Source organism: Lethenteron reissneri, chromosome 34 (assembly GCF_015708825.2).
Source record: "Lethenteron reissneri isolate LAM-NWPU_2019-01 chromosome 34, ASM1570882v1, whole genome shotgun sequence".
Classification (NCBI taxonomy): domain Eukaryota; kingdom Metazoa; phylum Chordata; class Hyperoartia; order Petromyzontiformes; family Petromyzontidae; genus Lethenteron; species Lethenteron reissneri.
The window spans coordinates 13,183,399-13,201,180 of NC_083812.1; the positions used below are offsets into that span (position 1 = coordinate 13,183,399).

The window sequence follows — 17,782 nt, forward strand, 5'->3', positions numbered from 1 at the left end:
TTACAACCAGCTTCATCAGGCGACTTGCCAGAATTGTGAAGGAGTCTTCCTGCTGCCGGTCTTAGATATAGCACAATGACTCATTTATATTTACGCGATCTAACCCAAAAACCTTTGTTATGAATTACATTGGTCAGTGTTGACTCCAGCGAATGGATGGCTGGCGTGGGGGGGGGTAGATATTATTGCATTTTACAGATATTCAAAATAACTGCCGTCAATCTGGAGTCCTAATTTCTCTTCATTTCGAAGCGGCAGCATACGTACGGCTACGTCAGTCGTTAAAGACTCAAGTGAAAGTGATGGCGTGGGTGCTGCGGGGGGGGGGGGGCGTTTCTCGTGAACATGTTCCAGCGATTCCTTGTATTTGCCCGAGTCAATCAGAGGCACGGCCATAACTTTGATGAAGCATGCTCATCTGTTTTTCACCTATCGTGAGCAACACAAATGCATCGACGATCGTTTCGCAGCTGTCACTGAGCAGCCCCGCGCTGCGAGCTTCGCTCCGAGCTGCCGCTGCACACAGAGCTGACCCATCCAGGATAATCACGGCTGATGGCTTCCACGTGTGTCCCGGGTTTTGACGATTCGCAGCCGAAAGACTCTGCCGTGATTGGCCCCATGTCCTCCAGATTGCACGGCCGCCCACTGACTCACCCGTTCGCTCACCCACTTATCCACCCACTCACTCACCCACTCGCTCACTCACCCATTTTCCAACTCTCTCGCTTGCCCACTAACCAAACCACTCGCCTGCCCACTCACCCGCCCGCTTGCTCATCCGCGCTCACCCACCCAGCCGGTCGTCCGCCGACTCGCTCGCTCGCTCGCCGGCCCACTCACTCACCCACTCACTCGCCTGGTTGCTCACTCACTCACCCGCTTGCCTCGTCATCAATGCCATGACTCTGTGGTCTGCTTCGCTCAGCAGCCCAGCCATTGCCCTGACCGCACATCCCGTCCCCTTTCCCCCCATCACCCCTCCTCTCTTATCCTCTGCCCTAAACGAAAACAAAAATGGAATTTTCATTTAAAATAGTATTTGTTGATATAAATTCTTTGTTTATTGTTTGATATTTGGCAAGGCTTGAGTTGCGTCGTTTGTTATTACTGGTCATGCCGTAGCGCTGAGTCACATTTTAACCTTGCTCAAATCAAGAAACGAACTGACTCTTACCTATTACACCTTCAACAGCACTGTTTGCCGGATGACCGCTTTTTGTTTGAGACATTTGGGCCTGTGCTCAGCAACCGTGTTAAAAAAACCATGTTGTCAATTCAACATTACGCAGTGCACCACGCATCATTAATTAGCGACAGGCAGATTCGTTAACCCTGGGAGACACGGGGAAGTCTCCTTGCAGCCAACAGGTGCACTAGCGGGGGGGCGGTGGGGGGCAGCGAAGGAGGCCCACGTTCCAAATTGTATTTTTCTCTTCTTGGCATCGCACATTTCCTTGAGCGCGTGCCAGCAGCCCGCGGCTGGCACGGGCGCACGATGCGACCCCCTCGACTCGCCGCGACCCGTCAGCGCCGGAGGGAAGCTCGTGCCAACTCTGCCCCCCCCCGAATGTCCAAGTGGCCCCCTACAAAAATCAATCTCAACCTCAGTTGCCGCGCTCCCCGGGACTCGGCTTCCGCCACCCCCAGCACCCCCCCCCACCCCCTCGCTTTGCCCCACCAAAGACAAAGATCCCCCGTGTAGCCTTTCACAGACTGTTGGGGCGAGTGCTCTTGGCGTGCACCTTTGCCCCGCCAACAACGACAACGACGAGCGCCATTCGCCACCACCAAGTGGCGCTGACGTCACCACGGCGCTTGTGCCAGCCTATGTGCACGTCAAGACACATTGTCCCCACCAGCGCCAACCACCACGTCCGTGCCTGTTCCGCCGCCAGCGATGAACAATGCGCCCGTGTCTCCCTCGCTCGAAATAGCGGGGGCTCGGGGAGAAGGGCTCGGGGAGAAGGGCGCGGGGAGAAGGGCGCGGTGGCGGTGGCCGGGCATTCCGCTTGTTCCCTCGTTGGTCACTAGCCGTGCGTGCTTGGGTGCGTGCTTGGGTGCGTGCGTGCGTGCGTGTGTGCGTGCGTGCTTGGGTGCGTTCTTGGGTGCGTGCGTGCGTTCGTCCACCCTACCCCTCTGACGTGGCCTGGAGGACACTTGAGTAGTGCGCCTTGCCCCCTGCGTCCCCCCCCCCCACCTCCACCTCCTAAAAATACGCAAGGCGCTGCTTTCCGACCAAGTTCCTCAAACTAAAAAAAAGAGATGACAATTCTGGATTTTGAGCTCAGCTTGTCCGAGTACAAATTTGGATCTGAACAGGGCTGTCGTTTCTTTCTATAGATGTGCACGTGCATGGCAGTGGTGTGCGTTAGTGTGTCTGCGTGTGAACATTGTGTGTTAGGGGGCACACACGTGTGTGCATTTGTGTGTGTGTGCACGCACACGGGTGTCTCTGTGTGCATATGCATGTGTCCATGTGCCCATGCGTGTATTTGTATGCGTGTCTCTGTGTGTATACGTCCAAGTGTGCGTAGTCGTGCGTGTGCACATGTATTGTGCACATGCGGTCGTGCGTGTATGATGTGCCTCTGTGTGTGTGTGTGTAATTGCACATGTGTGCATGCCTCCGCGTCTGTGTGGACACGTGTGTGCACATGTGTCTATGCATGCACGTATTCCTGTGGTGCTGGCCACACCATCCCCTCGTACGCCGTGCCCGACCGTAATAGGTTGCTTGCTACTCGCTAACAGCACTTGCCTCAACAGCCTGTGAAAGGCTACACGGGAGATTTTTGTCTTTGTATGTCTGAATGTATCTGTGCGCATGCTTGCATGCGTGTACCCGCGTGTTCCGCCCGCGGGCTGTTAGCGGCAGCGAGCAGGGTGTGCTGTGTAGTCTCCGCCCTGACGTGCAGGGTTCAATCAGCAGTCACAATTGGACGACTTTGAGAAGGCCTGATTGTGGACGCATGTGGGTCCGCAGCCAAGCTTCCTCAAAAAGCAAAAGCAGTGTTGTAAAATGTAACCGCAATTTAGTCCTAAGAGGGAGTACAAAAAAAACTGGAGGATAATTTTTTTTCCATTGCAATTCCTAAGTGGCCCATTGCATAAGTCTTCCTGTCGCAACGTCGACGCTGACGGGGGAAAAAAACTTCGCAAAACAGAACAAAGATACCAAATAATTACGACGTCCAAACACAGATAAATCATTTGTTTTTAACCGTCGCGTGGCAATAAACAGGCTCCGATGCCGTGGCTCGGTCTCCCTCGTGCGTGTGCCTCGGTGTTTGGCGCCGGTGAGCGTGCGTGACTGTGATCTGCGAACTCGCGTGCCCACCACTGTTTCAGGGATCGGTGGCTTGAAACTCAATTCCACGAGAACCAGGAGGGTCGTCGTCCGGGCCACTGTAATAAACTGAAATTGGGCATGATTATCAGATACACCTGGCTGACGTATAGGGACATTACCGGTTTTAATTACGTCCCTTTGCCTGTCGGGCATGCAAACAAAATAGCAACAGGAACATTGCAAGCATTGCCTGGATTTAATTTAAACACATGTTTGGCAAAATGGTATGCAATGTTATTTAAACCAGTGTTGGGTGGCAGCGCCTAAAATAAGCCAACAATCGTTGAGGGGCACTTCTGGTGCTGCGAGCTATTATATCGCGTGCTGTGAGGAGCGATCAGGAAATTAGCTCCAGCATAAAAATCCAAAACTGCCATCGCCTGCGTATTATTTCCACAAACCTCTGTGCTCGCTGCCCCAACCAAATCGCCTTTAACGCCACTCTCGCCACGTCACGTTCACGAGGCGTCTGCTCCATGTTTCTTCTCTCAGGGTCACCGCATTTGCCCGACCGACCTTGACCATCCCGCACACCCCACCAGCACCGCCACATTTCTAACCGCGCGCGCTCGCCGTGCGGCTAAAACGGTCGCGGGTAAATCCCGCAAAAGCCGTGCCGGCTTTAATTAACGATAACACCACCACCACCGCCCACCCCGCGGAGGGCCGGCCGTGGCATCTCGCGCGCGTGGCGTGCGCGAATCGCTTCGTGGGCCGCGCGTGGCTATTTCTCCGCGTCGTCGTGCGCGCGCGCTTCCTCTCGGGGTGTGAACGAGCCGCGCGCTGCGCAAAACAAACGGATCCCGTAACCCCGGCAAGTAGAGAAATGTCGCCTCCGCCGTAACCAACTGCTGCCCGCCACACCCGGGCGGTGTCGGCGCGCGTTCTCCGTTGGGTGTATGGGGGACGGTCACTCATCGCGCGAAATCGGACTACGGGTTTCCGTCCAATTAAGAAAATAACTCCGTCATTGCTCCCTGCAAGTGCGCCGCGGACGATCTACAAACAGAGCAGCCCGCACACGGCTATTTTGGGCCTCCGTGCATTGCTTCTTCTTCTTTGCTATTTGACAGCGCCTGCAACAAATAAGTGACTTGTGTTCTCTAATTAAATGTTTTCTTTATACATTTTTGTTCCTCTCCTCGCTTCATGTGTTTCCAAATATTGCTTTTTTCGAATATTTGGTTATTTATTTTAGCCTCAAACGCACTTTGTCCACCAGTGTGTGTGTTTGCGTGCCCAGGCGAGTATGTGTGTGTGTTTGTGTGCAGCACATGTTAGGGCGACCGTGCTACTGCTCGAAAGGGCCCAGGATCAAAGTGTGCCTCTGTAACGATGCCAAGATATTATTTTTTAACCGGACTTTTGACAATTTGATTAAGTTAAGATTCTGACGAATAATCATTGCCGTTTCAGCATAAGGGAATTTATTTTGAGCTGCCAGACAGTTTGATACAAAAAAAAGCATTTTAAAAGAGGCCCCCATAATCTCACCCACCTGCTCCCCCTTCCCATCACAGTCCCACGAAGCCCGCAGGAGGAGGCAGTGGTGGCAGAGGGGGGCAGAGGAGGCAGCTCTGATAACGCTCGTTATGCAGCACCAGGCATTGCTGCTAGTCTTGAGCGGAGCCTGAGATCAAAGGGTACCGACTCTGGCCCCAAGGGGACTTGGAGGTCCCAACCCCCCACCCCAGCTCCCTCCCCCCTCTACCCCCACCCCCCGTCTCTCGTTCTCACGGCGTGCCGACTGTCCAGCTCGCGAGCCGCCTCGCCGAGACCGTTGCTTCTAATTTGTTCGCTTTGCGTTGTTTCCGAAGCTGCGCTTCGCGAAGGGGACGCCCGCTGACGGGATCGCGTTACCGCATTTTCGGAATGACGCCCGTGGCAGGCGTGTAATGTGGTGGACGGGCGAGATGTGTTTTTTACAAAGATACATTTCCCCCGTATAGCCTTAGCAGACCTTTGAGTGCAAGTGCTGGGTTTTTCACACGCACGGAGCACGGTACAAATTTCAGAGCACGCTCGTCGTGCGTCAATCGGCATTGGAAGCAGCTGTCATCTGGGGCATTTCCTTCGGGCCAGGCCACGTGAAATCGTCACCCACCACGAGCAGATTTGCTTCATGAGCTGTGTGACAAACTACTTAATGATGTTTTCCATCTCCACTGCTGCATCACCCGAGTACCCACCTCTCCTATGAGTAGTTCCACTCATAGCTAACTCCACTCTTCGTGATTTTGGGAATTTAAATAACGCCATTATACTGCTCTCCCGGGTAAATTTACAATGCTTGTTACCCACCTCACAGTGATTCCAATATCCAGTGGTACATGCGGGCCCTTGATTTGACCATGATGATCTGCGACACCCTTTCATACGTCACCATCCCGCAATTGCTCAGTGACATCCCACGACACAAAGCAGAGCTACAAAACCTCACTCCTCGCCCCCAAATACTCCCTTGTGGCGCTCCCCATGACTGGATGTCCTCATGACAATGGGGAAATGTCCTCCCTCCTTGTGCCGTCCTTGCTCTGTACAATCCCTGGATCTGCGCACAGCTGTTTTAACGAGTGCCCACACACGAGGCTGAGTGTTGCGGCTGTACATGTGCGCGTGTACACACACACACGTACCAAACAGGGCAATGTTGTTGTCGCCCAGCACAACATGCTTGCGGTAAGCGCACTCCTGTCAGCTCTCCACTCGCTCGTGCCACAACCAGGCATTTATTAACAAGAGAACCCTCAACACGCGTGTGTTTTTTTTACTCATTCCACCCTTGCCTGTTTTTCGTCTTTGGCAAACAAGGATGGGTCGAGGTGGGGTGTGGGAGCCATCTCAAATTGACGGCTGCTGATGGAGCACGGCGGAGATGTATATACGACACTGCCAATGTGAAAATGTTTCAATTAATTCATATTCACGTTTTCAAAAAAAACTATTTAAGCGGTACCATAAATTAAAATATCTGATCTGCATCCATGGAATAAATTGACACATTCTCAATTTTTCATTTCCAAACCGCGAGTGTTTCTACTCTAAATGTTTTTTTTTTAAAGCATTCATTTAGTGTCGTACCCAAAACATTAAAGTGCGCGCATGCACACCACGCGAGGCGTCGCTGCCATCACAGGACACAGGACGGGCAGGACGTGAACAGGAATAAACCGCACGCATCAGTTGCTCAAGCCTCTTGGTCACCGGCGAATCACGACAACACGAACGCTCTCCTTCGTTCGTCTTCCACTGCCCTATATTCGCAGGTGTATTTTTTTGGCGGTCAGCAGCAGCGGCTGGTAGCATGTTGCGATTACCGTCGGACACAGCCCAGCGATGTTTTTTTGTCGTTGTCGTACAAGGGGCCAATTTGTAGCGAGCGATGCCTGTCTGTGGCATGTTGGGCGATGCTGCGTACGATTGTTCAAACAAAAACCACGTGCCTGACAGAAGCAGCAGCAGCAGCAGCGGCAGCATCGGCTTGTGCTTGGATTCAGAGAGGTTCAGGCGAGATCCCATTTACCGCCCCTGTTGCACGGAGTGGCCAAATCGTGTGCGCACGCACGCCGGTGTTTGTGCCAGCACATCAACATTAGCGGGCATGAAAAGGCCACTTTGAAGTGCCGCTTAATAAGAGTCTCCGGCGGTTGCGTGTGCCTTTGCCTGCGTGCGTACGCGTGCCGTGTGGGTTGCAGCGTGCGTATCCATTGATTTCGTGGCGCCGCTCACAATGGCCGTTGTGTAGCGGTTTGCGTTGATGATGCGTCTGTTGCTCGTCTTGTTGTCTGGTGCGGTCGTGTTCTGTGTACCCTGTGGGCCATACACACGCATATATGTGTGTGTAAGCGCGTGTGTACATGGCAAGTGTCGTGCACCCGTGAACCTGTCCAAGATAAACACCCGTCGCTCGGTTCTGCCAGTTTTGTCAGGCAAACCCAAACCATCTGTGAACATCGCTCACCGTTTTTATATTCGTTGGTAAGCGTTTTGTTTCGAACGTGATCGTGATCGCATCCAGACGACAACGTTGGCGCGCGCCACGTTAGAGCTGCATTGTCCCCGTGAGCCAGCCGGCTGTCTGCCCTTTCGACAGACGAGGAGTGTAAACCATCACACAAACTCCGGTCATCCTCGCGGTGGCGGCCTTTGGCTAACCATCGAACGAAAAGTCGGTCGTCACCGCATCGTGCGCTTTCAGATGCACTTCTGCGGCCATCCGGGACGCTCTTCCTTCCGAAGCCACAGGAGCTGTGCACTTTTAAAATTCAGATTGAAAACTCATTTCTTTAGAACGATTTTCTGTGTTTCGTTCTTTGTCCTTACCCCGCACCTCCGATTATCACGGATGGCTACGTATGGTGCGAAAGAAGTTCAACGTACGTACATACAGATGACCGCGTCGCGAGCGAGGGTTTTTGAACTGTGGTGACGTGAAGACGCAGCGGCAGACAAAGGGGATGAGTGACCGCCGTGTTATTTGCTGCTTTGTCCAGTTTCTCAAACTCCCAGAAGCATCGGCGTTGACCTCCCCCTGCCCCCACCCCTCCCCCCACCCTGTCAGCCGTGGAAATGTGCTTGTTTCACACGGGCAGCTACGTTTACCGTGAGGACTTTGAGGAGACGGCGTGAGGGTTAGCGTCAGGTGGCCCTGTCGATTTCTCCCTCTCTCTCTCCCGCAACACTTTTTGAGGAGCTCACAGCGGGCGATGGTTTTATTTTCGAGCAGTTTTTTTATCGTTCCTTAAAAAAAAGGTATTGGTTGCCTTCGAACCTTTCACTGTTTGTCGAGTGATTTTTCTATTTTTAAACAGGCACAAGTTGCTTAAGTTGTGCACCCAAATTGAACAAAGCATATGGGGGGGGGGGCACCTGGTGGCATCAGCGGAGACGTCCGCTAATCTAACACCCGCACGCAGAGAGCCCGGCCTGTCGCCCTAGATTCACCCACCATGCATCCGCACCGCAACCACAACTGGAACCACGCTTTTAATAATAATAATATTAAGGCTTTGCACCCTCGGCTGAGCTTCCTCCCTACATAATTTGATTAAGCGGCAGAAAAGATCAACGGAAAGAATGTCACTTAAAATCGGAGGCGATGCGTTCCAGCCCCAGCGCTCGGTCAACCCGCGGGTGCGATGGCGCGCCGGGGGATCTCGCAGGAGATCTCGCGGGCGATCTCGTTCGACGCTTGTGCCACGCGAGAGCAAAAGTGCCTCGTGTGCCCTCTGAGCCCCAACGAAGCCTCTGCACTTTCGCGACCAGCGGCGGCGCGCAGAGCGTCGTGAACGATCAATCGGCAGCGCGCCGAGCGGAGCCGCTGCGCCTACGCAGCCTGCCGTCGCTGAGCCGTCGAGTGCTCGATTGAAGAGTCGGTGCGGCCGCTGAGTGCCCTGTTATTTCCCCCACTACAGCGCTGCCACTCACGTCTGTCATATTAGCGATAGCATTTGGCCTGGCTCTAGTGCAGCTGTCGAGTGTCCCGATTTGTCAAGTGCCACCACTAAGTCCTGCAGATAAATTGACAAGGAGGTGTATTTAGCACTCGACAGCAGGAAGAACCCTCTAACGCCACCAATCTCTGAGAAAGCCTCGTTCAGAGTGTCTGGCTAAGTGTTTGTACAACTGTGCGAGTGCATTTGTCGACGTGAATGCGTGTGTGGAGCAATAACGTGATGGTTCATCACACAGTGTTGTGAACCCAGATAGCTGAGTTTGATCCCTGGCCGTGGCTAACATTGCTGGAATATATTTAGACCTCCTGTAGGTCGACTGAGCTTTAAATGAATACCCACCCCATTGTGTGCTGTGCTGATCTTCATAGGTGCTCGCTAACAGCACTTGCCAAAAGAGTTAGGTAAAAGCTACACGGGAGATCTTTGTTTTTCGGTGTGGGGTAATGAGAGGTGAGAGGAGATCGATAACAACCCAGAAATCTAGCACTGGGGTACGGAGATAACAGTCCAATCAAAGGTCATGACCCAGTGAGGGAATGGCGCCGATGCTGCTCCCGATCACAAAAACATGATGCCAGAGGCAATTATTCAAACAAAATAAAATAATAAACTATTCTTGTTTAAATCTCAATGTGTTCTGAAGAAGTCGATGGTTGCAACCTTGCGAATGTTTCTCAGGAGGTGGTTGTGGTCAGGCCGAATAATAGTGGCCCAGGGAAGAGGGGAATGTAGGAGCGGGGTAGAGGGAAGGATGGTGAAACCTGAATACTTTGATTCGTCTTTTGCGAGACAGAGCCTCAACGTGTCAGACCGCTACGTTGAAGATTGACCCCAATTGTTGGGGTCATTTAGGAGGACACCATTGGCTGTCCACGAGGTCTGACGGTTCTTGCCTCTGTGTTGCAGGACCTCCCGGCAGGATGGGCAAGCGAGGGCGAACCGGGGAGCCAGGTGAGGCTGTCCCCCACCCACCCCCCCCACCACCCCCCCCCCCCCCCCTTCACATGTATTTCCAGAGTCATGAAGCCCCAATTCTGCAATGTTACTCTCCGCCACTGCATACGCAAGTGCAGCGATAATCTGCCGGGCGGCAAAAGTCGTGCATTGCACAAAAGAAATTCAACTCGACACCGGCGGCGCGAAGTTGAACGATAACCGCGAGGTGCTAGTGGTTGGTAGTGGTGGTGGTGGTGCAAGGCACTAGGTGGACGAGGCTGCAAATTCTACCCGGGGGTGTTCCAGTCTCGGGTGATAATGTGTGCGGGTGGAGTCATTGGCAATAGCTTCCCACGTAGAGACCCGTGGACTCGCATAGAGACCCGTGGACTCGCACAGAGACCCGTGGACTCACACAGAGACCCACTGAGAAACTGTAACGCACTGGCATCGGCCTCATCAGCAGTGCTCTCTCCAGCCTGACGGGCACTCGCAGACCGTGCGGATCCCTAGGGGAACCCGACCTGATGGGGGCCAAGCACTGATGAGGCATCATCATTATAATCATCGTCACACGTTGCCTTTTAGCAAAGTATTGATGCATATATTGATCTATTACAATTCGTTTTTGCATTAAGGATATGTGCATTGTGTCAGAATCGATTATTTTTTCATTCATACACGTCGTATGTAATTTGGTCATGTAAACCCTGCAGCCACTCGAGATTCTGTATTTACCACCTCGGCAAATAAAGCAGCAATTCTCCATATTCAATTTCTCCCGATTGTAACAGTGAACCGAATTGCGAGGGGAGTGATTCATCGGAGGCCATATTACCTTCATATGCCAATCATCAACGAATCATACCCCCTGAGTCTGAAAACCCCGGCGGGCGGGTGGAGTTTGTATCGCCTCCTCAACCTGGAGCCAGGGGATTCCAGGCTGACATCTCAGAAAAGATTTTCACGACCGAAAAATATTTCCGCACCACATCGAGTCGTACTCTTGTCACGATCGCCGTGACCACTCGTCACACGCTCCACATACTCGAGTTCACCAGCCACCCGGGAAAAATCATCGGTGAGAAATTAAGCCACCACCTCCTCCCCCGCCCCGGGGTGTTGCTTGCGTGTGAGCATTGGCAGAGCGAGAGAAAACTCCTCTGCCGCCCCTTGCCCCCTCCCTCCTCTCCTTCCCATGCTCCCCTGGGTAGCGTTGGTGCGGTGCGCAGCGGTGCGCCCCTAACGGCCCTTGTTTAGAGCCTTCCCAGCGAAACCGGAGGCCAGGAAGTGAGCTAGGGTTACCGTGGTGGCCAGGGCTTTCCTCGCGCTCTCTTCAGTCGCACGTGTTCAGCGGCGTTTATAACGCGGGGAGGGGGCCGGGGGGGCGGATTTGGGGAGGGGGGTGACAGGCGTAGTTATCTGAGACAGAAGTACCTACCAGGAGTACTTCTCTATTAAAGTAGCATTCAAGAGAAGTACTCTCGTACAACGATATGCAATGTTACGTGTACGGTTATTTGTCAATTTACTGCTGGATAAAGGCCTCACCACGCGCCGTGTCGGTCATGGCCGTTGTTTGACCATACTTCTCCTCCATGGTTCGTGCGAGTTGGAGAAGGGGGGGGGGGCAGCCAGAACCGGTTCAGATAATAGTCGCCACTTGACGACGTCAGCCGTGACCAGGAATCGAACCTGGGCGGTCGAGTTTACAGTGCGGTGCGCGAGACACTGCACGGCAGCTCCGCTGTACCGCGTGTCCTCGTCCGCTGCTGGATCAGGACCTCCCGTGCCGTGTTTGGCATGCGGGTTAATTGACCAAACTTCAGCGTTGCGGCAGGAGATTCCAAGAGTAACGGGCGCTGTACATGCAGCAGCTTTTGCGAGGAGGGCGGACGGGCTGCGGTAGCAAAGCCGGGAGCATGGCAAATTCACCAGAAATTCCAGAACAGAGAATTCAGCAATGGGGTCGGGGGTCTAGAGGATTCAATTGTTTGCATTATGGTGATGGGTGGTGCCTGGCACGGGAACTAATGAATGAGCAAATTACCTTATTCATTTAGACATATGTAATTTCTGTATATGTTGGCGTGTTTGTGTGTGTGTGGGGGGAGTGGCAGTGCAGCGCTTAGCGTGCTTTGCTATGAACCCGGCCACCCAAGTTCAATACTCGCTCGTGGCCATCACCAGTTGCGAATATTTGAACGACTCGGCCTTACATGAGTGCCTGGTGTGGTGTAGGTCACCTACCCCCGCGTGTACCATTTCCGACCATCATAGGCGCTCGCTATCTGCACTTGCGCCAACACTCTGTTGGAGGCTATACGGTGGATCTTTGTCTCTGTGTGTGTGTAATATAATATTTACTTATTTGTAGTTGAGGAAAACCTGAAAGGTTTAGCTTAACTTTTTTTGAATGCACGAACCAATGGAAATGTTTTCTTTATTGCCACACGAAGCCAACACTAATACCAGCACGTGGCCTTTTTGACGCTATAAAACGCTCTCTGTTTACCCCTCCGTGGTTTTTTTTCACTGTCAAATAAACTGTCCCTTTATTTTACCCGGGATACACAAAGGCCAACGTAAACGCGCGCACGCACGCAAGCCCGCACCCCCTCCCGCTAGCGCGAATTTCACGCAACGTCGCTCTGGCGAGGCCCCCACCTCCCCGCGCGCGGCCCCTGCCGCCCCCCCACCAAAAACCTCTCCACGCCACGCGAGGTGCCCACGAGTAACTCCCTCGACGCTAGTCGACGTCGTCACGGCCGCTCCACTGCTGGATGATGAAGGCCTACCCCAAAGTTGTCCACCATCTCCCCCGGGGTGCTGCGATGTTAAACAGGCCCCCACCCAGTTAGCACCTGTGCCCGCGATGGGTGGGCTTTCTCTCAGATGCGTCCCTTCCTTCGTTCGTTCGGCTGGAGAGGAACGCAGGGTCCGTGTCTCGCTCCACGGAGCCCAACGTACATCGGCGGAGGCGCAGCGGTTTATTTTGCTGCTAAAGCGCGTTGAGAAGTCTTTCGTCAGGCGATTGACGTCGAGCTGGGGCCCTGGCGCGGAGTGCCGAGGCGGGGCCCGCCTGTAACCTGACGATAATTGCCTTTTAATACGAGAGCTATAAATAAAGGGGGGGGGGAGTCAGAAAATGCCGATGACAGTCCCTGTGTACCCAGCTGCTGCCTGGAAATAGAGCGCACGTAAAGGAAATCTGCGAGACACAATTTCCCCGATCTTCGTGAGAACGGAACAAAGTGTGTGCCACCGGCCCGGGGGCCCTCGACGCTCGAGGTGCCGCACGTGGCCTCCGGGAGCCGCCGCGCGGATTTGTCGAGGCTACAGTTGCTGCTGCCCGGGCTTGAGTTGAGCATTCCTCCCTAATGCACCAGTTTCCTGGCCTGACCAGGTTGGGGATATGGGGGGCACCGGGCGAGAGGGGGGGGGGGAAGAGCCCAGGTGTGGCCGGGGGTGTCGTTTGGCACGAACGACGCGGTGGCCGCGTGTTCGTGGGCAGTCGCCGGGCAGATGTTGCGGTGCACATTTCACAAGCGCCGATGCGTGGCCACTCCATCACATGTTAATCGCGTGTGTGTGAATGGGCGCTTGTAGCCACCACAGCGGCCAACTTGGGCTGTGGACGGGTGCAAGGGGCTGGTAACCCCTCCACCTTGATTTTAATCACCACGAAAACACGTGTAAAAATATCGAACTAAGCTTGCTGACACTTCACATGGCCTTAAAGTGTACATAGCCTGGCACCATGGTGACATCACCGCTACTTAGTGGCGAATGGCAGTTGTTGTTGTTGTTTAATTGATGTACTTGGAGAGCGGTGGGGTAGGCACAATGAACCTGCCAAGCTGAGCTTGATTCCGGGCCATGGTTAACGTAAGTTGGCGAGCGATTTCAAAACCGATCACAAAACCAAGACAATCCTGGGGGGGAGGGGAGGGGGGGGGACACAAAACCAGGACAGGTGACAACCCTAGCCAGGTGCGCACCTGCCGCAGGGTGCGGTCCACCGCCGCCGGACCCACCGCTCGCGGCGTTGATCTCTCCCAGTGGACCTGTTCTCATGGTGGTGGGCGCCGTCGCCGGCTCACGGGAACCGAGACCCCCCCCCCAGCGCTCGCCGATGCTCGGTCGGGAGCCCGGGGTGCTGGGAAAGGTGCGCGGCTTTGATGGAGCCAGCTGTAATCACAGCACCCAGTAACCTGAGAATTCCTTTCACTCTTGGCACGGCGCGTTTCCCTTATAATTGTAACGGGTTTTTTTGTGGGGGGCTACTTTTGTTCGCGTCGCATGCGGATTCATTCATTCGTTCACTGTTTCACGTTTGTGTTCACGGTCCCTTCATTTTCTTTTCCTCTGCTAGTTCACGTGATGAATTTTCTTTTGAGTGGGGTGCATCTGAGTGGGGTACCTCTGAATGGGCTATCTCTAAGTGGGGTACCTCTGGCATGCGAGCGCTAAACTTAGCGATGAATCTACGAACAACAGCGCGTGACGTCCCAAAGCAAGCGAGAGCCAAACGTGCAAAATCCCCACGCGCGTCTGTATCAAGTCTGGGCAGCACGCTCTCGTTCAGTGTTTTCTCCGCTCCGGTCCTCGCGACACCCATCCGTGAAAAAGAGCTTCGAAGGTCACCAGCTTCCTCCAGTCTAAATAAAGATTCCGATTTTCATACCGTCTGCCTTTTTGCTCTTACCAATCTTTTCTGCGGGATAACATTGCGGACTGCAGAGGGCGGTACAGCGACAATTATTTGTTGTACTGTGCTTCTATGTTCCTATATCTATGTTTCCACACCTTCAACTTACACTGACCAACAGGGTGAATTGCACGGTCAAATAACTCCCCCATGACCAGCACGGCATGGGGAGGCCTTCATCCCGCAGTGGATTGAAAACAAAGTCTGCACATGTGGTGTCGTTTATTGTCATATGTAAATGCAGCCACGACACACCTGCCACGCACCTGATGGTTGGTAATGAAGGGAAGCTGTACCGTGTGGGGTCGCCACAACACAGGCTGTGATACCGCACGATGAGTTCAGGCGGGGGGTGGGGAGTTGAGAATCTCACTTGTGTCCCCGCTTATTTGTTTTTCACTTCCAGCCACGCGTCAGGTGTAATCGTCTGAACGTGCCTCACGGTGTTTGAGCTTGAAACGATTATGGTTATGGTTCGCAGGGATGTTTTGTGATATTACAATCACGAGAGGAATGTTTGCAGGGGAAGTGTTATGAGTGTCGAGTCTCATCACACCCCGCTCTACCACTGCCCCCCCCCCCGCGTCCCAATAACCCTGACAATATCGTGGGTTTGGGTTCAACGGCGCTCGTCCCTACTGCGTAACGACATCAATAACAAGCTATTCCCTTCCCTCGGTCGCCCGAGTTTGTTTTTGTTAATCATTTTAATTAACCCCTTAACGAGTTTGTCACGGCACCATTCCGCGCTAGCTGTCGAATAATCAGGGCGGCGTGGTTTAAAAATAGAGACGTTTCTCAAAGCCCCCTTTGTGTCAGAGGTGATAAGTTTGTTTGAAATATTGGCTTCTTAATAGACGAGCGCAGGCGCTTGGCCGCCCGCCAGCTTCTAGTGCCACGCATAAATATAGCAGCGGAGAAAGGGAGACAGCGGTAACACGAGGCTCGCGCTTGGCGCTGCACAGAAGCGCGTTTTGCAGGCTTCCGGTAAAGCGATAGCCACCGGAGGAGATCCAGGAGCGTGTGTGCGGAGAGCCGCGGACTTTCGCTGCACAAGTTTTCTTTAATTGCCGCCCAATTAGGAAAGCTGGCATGGGCGGCTGTGATGCGGGGCCGGGGGAGGGAGGCGGGCGGGGAAGCCCCAGGGCCTCACGACTGCTCAGGACAAGTTTAGTAGCGGCTGGATTAGATGGGTTTTTTTTTAAGGAGGCGAAATAAAATATTAATAAAGGAACGGCGGAAGTAACCGAAGATTATGCTGCTCGTACAGTTTTGTTTATTTCTGTGTCGAGGGTGTAAATTTAATGACCGAGTGGGAATTTTGGGCCATTGGGAGTGATGTCACCAGTGGTTCGACAGAGGAGAGGTGCTGATCCCTTCAAGCGAGTCCCATTTTACTAACGGCGGCGTTGAAGTCATCGCTCCTCCCTAGCACTCCACCAAATATACCGGGTCCAAGAGGTGAACTAATGAAGACAAATCTTGACTCAAAGCTTTTGTGACCACAGGAATTCATATTCTTGGGTCTTTCGGTACGTGGCTTTACCGACGGACCCAAGAATAGAATGAAGACAAATCAAAAGGGAGACGCACAACTGAGAACCAGCGACAATGCTCGCCCAGAAAATCGATTCTTCATGGGAACTTGGGCAGGAACTGCCAGGAAGGAGTCATGGGGGGGGGGGGGGGGTGAGGTGTACTGGCACGCGACCCCGGCAAGCTGCGTTGGCTCCACAGTATCGTGTCCGTTGCACACGCAGTAGGACAACGTCACGTGACATGCGGGTGCGATGGCAGCAATGAGCCGTCACAATCGCGCCTCTTGTTATCTCTAAGTCGTCTCTTGCGTGCAGATTATTAGTCGCGGTGGTTTTGGCTTGGGGTGTTGGTTGTATTGTGTTTTTGGGGGGGGGGGGGGGGGGGGGCGCAGTACCGGCAGGGAGAGGGGGGACCCGGCGAGGCGTCGGATCCGTCTCGCTGCGTGAGCCGAAGAGTGCGGGCGGCACCGCACCGGAAACGCTCGCTCCCAACCGGCCCCGCCGCGACATGTGCCGCACACGATTTGATGTCAGCACAATTAATGCCCGGCGCTAGCGAGATGCCGTGGAGAGGGGAGGGGGGGGTGGGCGTGGGCTGGGAGGGGGGGGCAGGCCGGCGGCTGGTGCTGCTGCTGCTGCCGCTGATGCAGTTTGTCGAAGGCCGGCGAGGAATTCCTTTGTTGTGCGAGTGGTCACTGAAACCAGAGAGCCCTGCCGGACACACGGCTCCGAGTTGGGCAGGCGGGGCAGCGGGCAGGGGTGGGGGGACAGGGGGGAGGGGCCGCGAGGGTCGCTGGGCACGGAGTGGGCACGACTCGTTCTGTTCTCGTCCATAGAACTGTCCCCGGCCACTCGGGGAATCTAAACATGTTTCTTTGCCCTGATCTGCGAAGCCACGTGTGAGAAAGCACAATATTGTAAAATCAAACTCGCCACGTTTGTCATCAACATTGCTGGTTGGCACAACGAGCTGTAAGCCCGGCGAGTCGTGGCTACGAATAATATCAGGGCTGAGTGATCTCTGAACCGTTCTCTGCCCCAATCCACCCTCCACCAATCCCACACTGACCAGTGTGGTGAAGTATGGTCAAACAACCCCCGTGACTGACAAAGCATACTGATGTATTTGTCTCTGAGTGGATATATAAATGTCTGTAAATGATCATTATTATTGTTTAAATGTTCTGTGTTATTATAAATAAAGGTTAATATCATTATGAATATCGCAGCGTCTAACCGTGCGCTCTTCTGTGTGTGCGTGTGTCTTGCAGGGAAGCCGGTAAGTGGAGCGACTGACATCCGCCCCTCCTCATCCCCCCTGCCTATGCATCGCTTTCACTGCTGCACAGAACCGCGAAGCAGACCACGGCCACACAGGCAGAAGAGTAGAGAAGTGCAGCAGACACAGCAGCAGACCCGAGCGCCGTCATGGAAGTGCATCACACCGCAGCGTGTGCAGCGGCACTATAGCGAAACACAGCAGGCCGCACAGCATGCACAGAGCAAAAACATTCCTGCGGAGGGAGCTGGTAGGAACGTTGGGTTGCTCGGTCAATGGCCAGGGTCAACGGCGGCGTGGTGTATTCCGCAAATATGCCCGACTGTGAGGGTGGGCGCAAGCCGGCGTGAGTAGGTTAAACGTTGAGTTTTATAAGGGCACCACGGGGTGACCAGTCCCTCCCCACCCAGCCCCACCCCTCTCACCCCCCACCCAGCCCCTCCCCACCCTCCCCTCCCCACCCAGCCCCTCCCCACCCTTCCCTCCCCACCCAGCCCCACCCCTCCCACC

The 17,782-nt window shown here is 54.0% G+C and overlaps 1 protein-coding gene across 1 annotated transcript in view; it reads left to right on the forward strand.

The window, feature by feature from the left end:
- LOC133350493 (collagen alpha-1(XXIII) chain-like) overlaps positions 1-10,958 on the forward strand; it is a 125,990-nt gene extending 115,032 nt beyond the window's left edge. Inside the window, exons 3-4 of the mRNA XM_061564833.1 lie at positions 9,715-9,759; positions 10,891-10,958. Coding sequence (XP_061420817.1) covers positions 9,715-9,759; positions 10,891-10,958 — 113 coding nt within the window. The remainder of the gene's footprint in view (positions 1-9,714; positions 9,760-10,890) is intronic.
- Positions 10,959-17,782: the final 6,824 nt, after the last annotated feature.